The 6783-nt window shown below is 40.5% G+C and overlaps 1 protein-coding gene across 1 annotated transcript; it reads left to right on the top strand.

The window, feature by feature from the left end:
• The first annotated feature begins 26 nt into the window (after positions 1–26).
• Positions 27–5203, top strand: CUNH18orf21 (chromosome unknown C18orf21 homolog). The gene is made up of 4 exons (XM_019472322.1): positions 27–88; positions 937–1136; positions 4372–4580; positions 4989–5203. Exons 2-4 carry the CDS (start codon positions 1023–1025, stop codon positions 5140–5142), a joined length of 477 nt encoding a protein of 158 aa, XP_019327867.1. The 5' UTR covers positions 27–88; positions 937–1022; the 3' UTR covers positions 5143–5203.
• The last annotated feature ends 1580 nt before the right edge of the window (positions 5204–6783 follow it).

The following is a 6783-nucleotide window of genomic DNA, read 5'->3' as shown; positions in this document are numbered from 1 at the left end:
GGCCGGGGCCGGTGCGACGTGACGTGACGTGACGTGACGTGACGCTGTACCCTTCTCTCGCGCAGGTGGACGCTCCGCAACTCCCGAGGCGAGTGAGAGAGCCCGGGCGCAGACGGTGGTGTCGGGGCCACTGCCCTGCTGCAGGAGGCTGCAGAGGAGGAGGGGGGCTCCCGCTGTCCCCGCCGTGCCGCTGGGGGCCCTGTGAGCCCGGTGCAGCCCAGCGGGGGCTCCTGCGGAGAGAGAGCAGCGCACTGGGGTTGCCTGGGCAGCTGAAGGGCAGAAGCGTGGCCCTAAGAATGGGGGCAGACTTCCCCTGTTTCTCCATTTTCCCCTGTGCTGCCCCCACAAAACTCTGTCGGGGCGTGTTTCGGGGCTGCTGGCAGAAATGGCATATTGCTAGACAGCAGGGTCCAGGGGTTTAGAGAGAGATGCTCGAGTCCAGCTCTGGCAGTGGGAAGGAATAAGGCAGATGCAGGAGCATGCCTCTTATTGTTAGGTCTGAAATTTATCTCAAAGCATTTCTTCATCCCACACTGAGATGCTATCATCTTCTTCCACTTAAAATGGGCAAAGAGCTTTACAAGGCTTTGGTGTCACTCATCTGGCAAAAGAGTGTGCCTGCATGGAGCTCCCTGCAGAATTGTGAGCCTCCATCGTTAAAGATTTTTAGGAAGGAATTGCATTTTTCCAGCAAAATTTACTATTGCATATTGTATAAACTTATGCTGTGCATAAACTTAGCATTAATTGTGCTCAGCTGAGCACATACTGGTGCACATACTGGTGCGCAGCTTCCTCTTGTGTTCTGGTTGTATCTGAAACGTACAATAAAAACATCTGCCTAGATAATGTTAAAATGGAAACATACAATTTTAATGTTTGCCTATAAAACATAATTATTTCAAATTTTACTCTTTTACCTTTATTAATCTGTAGATAATGAATGTGGATTAGAAGGGATATGTCCTTACTGCTTCCAGTTCCTGGTTCCTGATAGCCACCGGGTGCGTCTCAAACCAAAGATGAAAGTGACTCCACAGATAGAGAAAATTCTTAAACGAGAGGCGAAGAACCATAAACTTAGTATGAAACAGACAAAGCTTTTGAAAAAGTACAGGGAGTCAAGGAGTGCTGTGGTAAGGATATTTACTTGGAACTGCCAAATACCTGATACTTCCCTGAAACCTTTCAGTGGCATAAAAAAGAAGATATGGAAGTCTTTCTTTTAGAAGTGGAGCTCACACCTACGCATTTCTTTTTTCATGAGCATGTAACTCTTCCTTTCTTTGGGATAACTTCTATTCATAATCAAAATTTTAAAAATCTACCCTCCACAATAGAGAGATCATGAGCACAATGACAAGAACAGTAAGCTCCCCCCCCCCCCCAAAAAAAAACATCCAACCCCACATGTCAGAGAAGCTACACAAACAGCTCTGCCCTCCCTGTGATCTTTTTAGCAGCAGTCTGGGTAGACTCTGCAGATGTCCAAGATCTTGCTGAAAATTAAGTAATTTCTTCCTGCCAGGAAGCTCTGTCATTTCCACTGTCAGCTACTGTATCATTTGCATAGTTTTGCAAAAATGGCGGGAGTGGCATATTTTTGCCTGTTCCTTTTTGCCTATGAATGTGGTAGAACTAGGACCAGGCAACTCTGCTAGATGCAGAACCTTAATAGCCATGTAGATCCTAAAATCCATTAGAATCCTTAGAAATCCATTGCTGAGAATACCCCAAAACATACCTAAGAAGAAAAACATGCCATTGACTGAAGTCAGGCTGGTTTTGCCAGTGTGCATAGCTTGACATCTACTGCCTTTGTTTCAGCTGTGAAGAAGGGCTTGAGTGACTGATAGACGATCAGTTTTTTCAGTTTTATGTCTAAAATATATTTACAACTTGCAAGCTTTACTTCATTCGTCTCAGTAGACCGTCATGGCTACACTGGATTATTGTTACCTTCTGTACAAATTGAATTTTTTACATTTGTATGAATACTACTGTTTATAGGAAGTCTTTCAAAACTAAACCATGTCAGTAATTTGAAGAAGTTAATGTTGCTTTTGAGGCTTCAGTTCTTTTTCCTAAAATTACTCGGGAATATAAGATTTAATCACTATTTTTTATAGTAATTACTATTATTTGAAGAATAATAGTATACATTTAATCTAGTGTTGCGAAGGCATGCACTGCTACTATTAAAACGTTATGTAAATAGATGTTTAAATAAATGAGACAGCACCCTATTGTGCCCAGCAGTTGCTGGCACACTTGGCATTTTCTCAGACGAGAGTCTGCTGGTTTGGGGAGTAAAATCTGCGAAACCAAAAATTATTAAAGAGTCAAGAACACAAAATTAAACTGAGGAAATATGACAGTGGTTCTCAGCTGTTGGGGCAAAAAAAGGCACTCCAGAAAGGCACCCTTGCTATTATATTACTCTCCCAATTGTCGATCATAGTTGAGCAGCAGAAAGGCATCTGAGAAGCTGGAATCTTTGCTTTATTTTTCTGGGATCACAAATCCTTAGTGTATATGAAGAACTGTCTCTTTAGACAACTGATGAACAGCGTCCTGTGGAATTATGCTGGGTTCTTAGATTTATTCTGTAGCTGGCGAGGTTCGTGGGACGTGCTGTGCATTCATATGAGTAGTTTAAAATTCAGTTTTAAATAGGTCCAGTTTAAACTCTGGGTAATATTCTAATCTTGGGGTGTAATTACAGTTTGCTGCACTTGTGTTCTGCTCAGTTCTGCTTGCATTTGTGCTGTGGATTACGATTTAAGTATTTCTGGTCTTAAGTATTTAAAATACTGTCAGCAACTGACAGCTTTCAAAGTTAGCAATGTAGGTCCTTATAATGTAATACCTGAGACTCCCGAAAATGAAAATTCGAGTGTGGTTGGAAATAAAACCGAGCAACGACATGACAGGTTGTGCCTCTGATACCTTTCTTAGCAAGTAGAACTTGATTTGAGAATGCTTCTGCCGTGAAAAGACATACAACATTATGAACTATTTCAGGGCTTTTAAAATTTTTGGAGTTAACTGTATATGCAATTCAGGGAATGGAAACTAGCTGTGCTGTGCTATGATTAATCCACTAATTCCTGCACTGTAAGGTGTTCACCTCCATTTATATTCCATGGAGTGCTAAATCATCACGTGATGCTGGTTTTTTTTCCCCGTCTGAATCTCATTTAGAAGAACTAAAAATACATCAATACCTGAGCCATATAAGTTAATGATTTTTCTCTCTTTTAGTTTGTTAGGCTGACAAAATAATGTCTAGAGACAGTCAAAATGCTTAACTGAAAACGTATCGTTTTGGCATTTCTAAATGTAATTCTTTCTAAGCAACCTGAATTTAGGTAAATTTACACACTTTGAAATGAAGGATGATTTGGTATAGATGTTTTCAAAACTGTTTAGACATTTTTGTGACATTCTTTTGAGTATGTTTTTTAACCAGGAATGTCACATAACTGTGTTTTTTTAGTCAGTGTAATTGTGTGCCTCAAAAAGTTGTCTGGCTGTATTACTCTCACGTCTTTTAATCAGAGTGGTTGCCATGGCAGTCAGGGATATTAGGAATATCTGACAGTCTCTGTGACTGTCTGACATGATCTGTTCTGATGCACCTCTGCAACATACTGTGCTGCTGGAAGTTCCCTGCAGCCTAGAAGTAAACAGACAAAGAGGAAGTGCCCTTTGTTTAGAACCTCCTCTGTATTGTAGTAAGTATTTTTGCACTAATAGAACGCCTCTTCTTCCTTCACTAAGACTTGCTGTTATGAGTTATGGATGACTATTTTTGAGAGTTTGGTAATTTAAATATTCTATCTCAAGACTCCCTGAAAGTTATTTTTGAGAGTTTGGTAATTTAAATATTTTATCTCAAGACTCCCTGAAAGAGTGTAATATAACTTAATTGGGGGTAGAATATGCTAATGAATTCAGATCACACTGTACGTCATGTTTTTTAGCAAAATATGAATACCCCTTACGTACACTCAAGATACCATCTATCCAGTTCAGGTGCTGTTTCATCTTTCTGTTTTTACAGGGCGGTTTTCCATATTTCACTGTACAGCATTACATTCGGAGTTACAGGTCTCATGAAATTAGTTGCTAGGGGACTGGAGTCATTTCTAGGTAAACCCAGAGGATGTGTTTGGCTTAAGAAGCCTGAATGAAAATACTAGCTGTAAAGTATATGTTGCTTTTTAATATCTCATGTTTCACTTAAGCAAATATTTAATTTGTGTCATGATACTTGGAGAATAGTTTGGATAATTCTTACAATGGCTTTATAAGATAAAGGTGGCAAGACTGAAAGAATGGTTGATATTTCCTTTCTTCTCTCCATAGCTGGTTACTTGCAACTCATGCAACAAAACAACAAGACATTATGGTAAAAGCAGGGATTTTCTGGCTACCAAGACACACAATTCTGGCACTCCAAGTATTAAATCTAGCCTGAGGACACCAGATGTAAAAATTCAGTCTGCAAACAAAGTGACACCTGTAAGCTGCAATAGGCTGGGATCTAAAGGGAACACTCCCTCATCTCTTCCCAGGTACGAAGAGGCACTTTGCTGAGTAGTGTATTACGTCTTGTTGGGAAAGGGCGTCACATACTGATTTCAGATCAGTCACTTAATAAACTTTAAATTGATAACTAAGTATTTTTCTTTAGTGGTCTGATTGAGTAGATCAATTTTAACTTTCCAACCTTTAAAATCAAAGATTCTAATGAAAAGCGACTGTGTGCAAAGAATGCACAGTTACGTTTTTGTCATTAATGTGAAATGTCTGGCTTAATACTTGCATAACGAAGTTCTACTTCTGACTGCTCACTTTCACATGAAAATACACTATTTGCCTTCAAAATTTTTCACTCAAAATTGTATGTGTGCACTTCCGTAGTTACTTTATGTTAATTCTAATTCCTCACCTTTAAGACATTTGCGTCTTTTGTTTTTCAGAACCTGTGTATCCGGACAGGCGACAACCAGCTCTGCTTCCAAGACTCCCCGAAACTCCAAATTTCACTTTTCTAAGCTAAAACGGATGCTTAACCTAGAAGAAAAAGAGAAGAGCCAGAAGGCAGATTTGAAAACCTTCTTGACTTTACTTTAGTTATACATTATTTCAAAGTAATAAAGATTACAGCAATAAGTATTGTTCCAGTTTTAGTAAATCAACAAAGTGGTTCCTTTAAAACGCAAGCTGACAGCGTGTACCCTGGGAAAGCACAGACCAAGCTCTGTTTCTAAGGGGGCTGATTGTCCGCAAGAGGGAGATGAGAAAATAGCCAGTCTAATGTGCTTGGGAATCTTGAACATGTTTTGCAGTCTCTTAATGGCCCAAGAATTAAAAGCCAGGATCTATCCTTTGAGGAAGCTGACAATACTGGATCCATCAGTGGGTCCAGCAGGACCCACAGGTAAGTTGGCAGACCTGAAAGCGGCTTGGGGGTGGGGAGGCTGCAGTTTGCTCCAGTTCACTCTCCCACTATTTTTAAGATAATGCATCACAACAGAATTTAAAAGATCTCATCCCTGCTTTGCATGTTTGAGTAAAACGAAGACACTTTCCCCGGCACTTTCTGCAGGTGCGATATTTTCAAGGGTCTAATGTAGTGTCCCGTAGCATCGCTGTCTCTTGATACCTGCGGTAATCTAAGCACAGCCTTTAACACAGCCTTTACAAAGGTTCCAAAGTAACTTACTCTTTAAGACGGCGCTCATATACAAAGAGAGATAAAACAGTGTATCACCAGATTAAGTTTCTTCCTTTTCTTAAGAATGTTCTCTGTGATTTGGGCTGCAGACCGTACTGGTCGCAGGATAATGCAGAACCTTGTAAAACTGCACTCTAATGTGGGATGCTCTCAATACTGACTGACAGCTCCACGCTAGACTGCTCCCAGCACCCTAATTCGTTACTGCTATGAGAGTGGCACGGTCATAAAGAATATGGGATGCTTCCTTTCCAGTTGCTCTGGTGCTACCAAAATGGGTCATTTCTGTCTCGTTCAGAAATGACTAAGGAGAGAACCTCTTTCTTAAATGTCTTTTGGTTTTATGAGGCTTCAGAGTTGCTTCCTTCCTGGACTTCAATCTGAAAAACTAGTTTTGCCCTGGACAGTAGTGAACTCGTTGCACCAAAGTGTTTTGATGCAAATAGACAATTGTCAAGGTTAAAGCCATCTCCACTGTCAGATTTTACATTTTCAATTCAGCACAGAGACAGTAGAAAGTCACCGTTCAGGACCGAATTTATAGCCTGCCCTGCGTATAGTCTGCAGTGACAGGTCTGCAAACCGTGCTTCAGATTTCCCCTCTGAAAAGAGAATCAATCAGTTAAAAGGTCTGTATTTTCCTTTTTTTTTTGTATTCTAATGAATAGTTTCCTTTAAGTGTATTCAGACTCGATGAACACCGCTTAAGGAATAGGGCCAGCAAGTAAGTTGGCAGACCTGAAAACAATCCAGGGCAGGGGAGAATAGTTTGTTGCAAATTCTACTTACAGTCTCAAAGATTGGCATGTAACCTTTTTATATCTCCTGTACACTTGCACGGTAACTTTGAAAGGCTCACTGCCGTTTGTTTCTTACGTACGTGTAGGACCAAATTAACTGTCATTCATTGATGAAAATACGAGTTTCATCGTTCCAAATACGAGTTTGGAGTTACGCCTTTTCCAATGTAGAACTTGGCGTTAATTCACCTGTTGTTGCTGTATTTATGATCCAGTCCTCTGGAAAAATACTTCCAT

Source organism: Aptenodytes forsteri, unplaced genomic scaffold (assembly GCF_000699145.1).
Source record: "Aptenodytes forsteri isolate BGI_AS27 unplaced genomic scaffold, ASM69914v1 Scaffold114, whole genome shotgun sequence".
NCBI classification, from domain to species: Eukaryota; Metazoa; Chordata; class Aves; order Sphenisciformes; family Spheniscidae; genus Aptenodytes; species Aptenodytes forsteri.
Note: the sequence above shows the minus strand (reverse complement) of the source record. Positions and strands in the feature narration are given on the sequence as shown.

Coding starts and splice junctions, on each gene's coding strand:
- CUNH18orf21 (XM_019472322.1), top strand. CDS start 1,023: ATGAAAGTGACTCCACAGATAGAGAAAATTCTTAAACGAGAGGCGAAG. Junction 1,137..4,371: donor GGGAGTCAAGGAGTGCTGTG/GTAAGGATATTT, acceptor TTCTCTCCATAG/CTGGTTACTTGCAACTCATG. Junction 4,581..4,988: donor ACTCCCTCATCTCTTCCCAG/GTACGAAGAGGC, acceptor TTTGTTTTTCAG/AACCTGTGTATCCGGACAGG.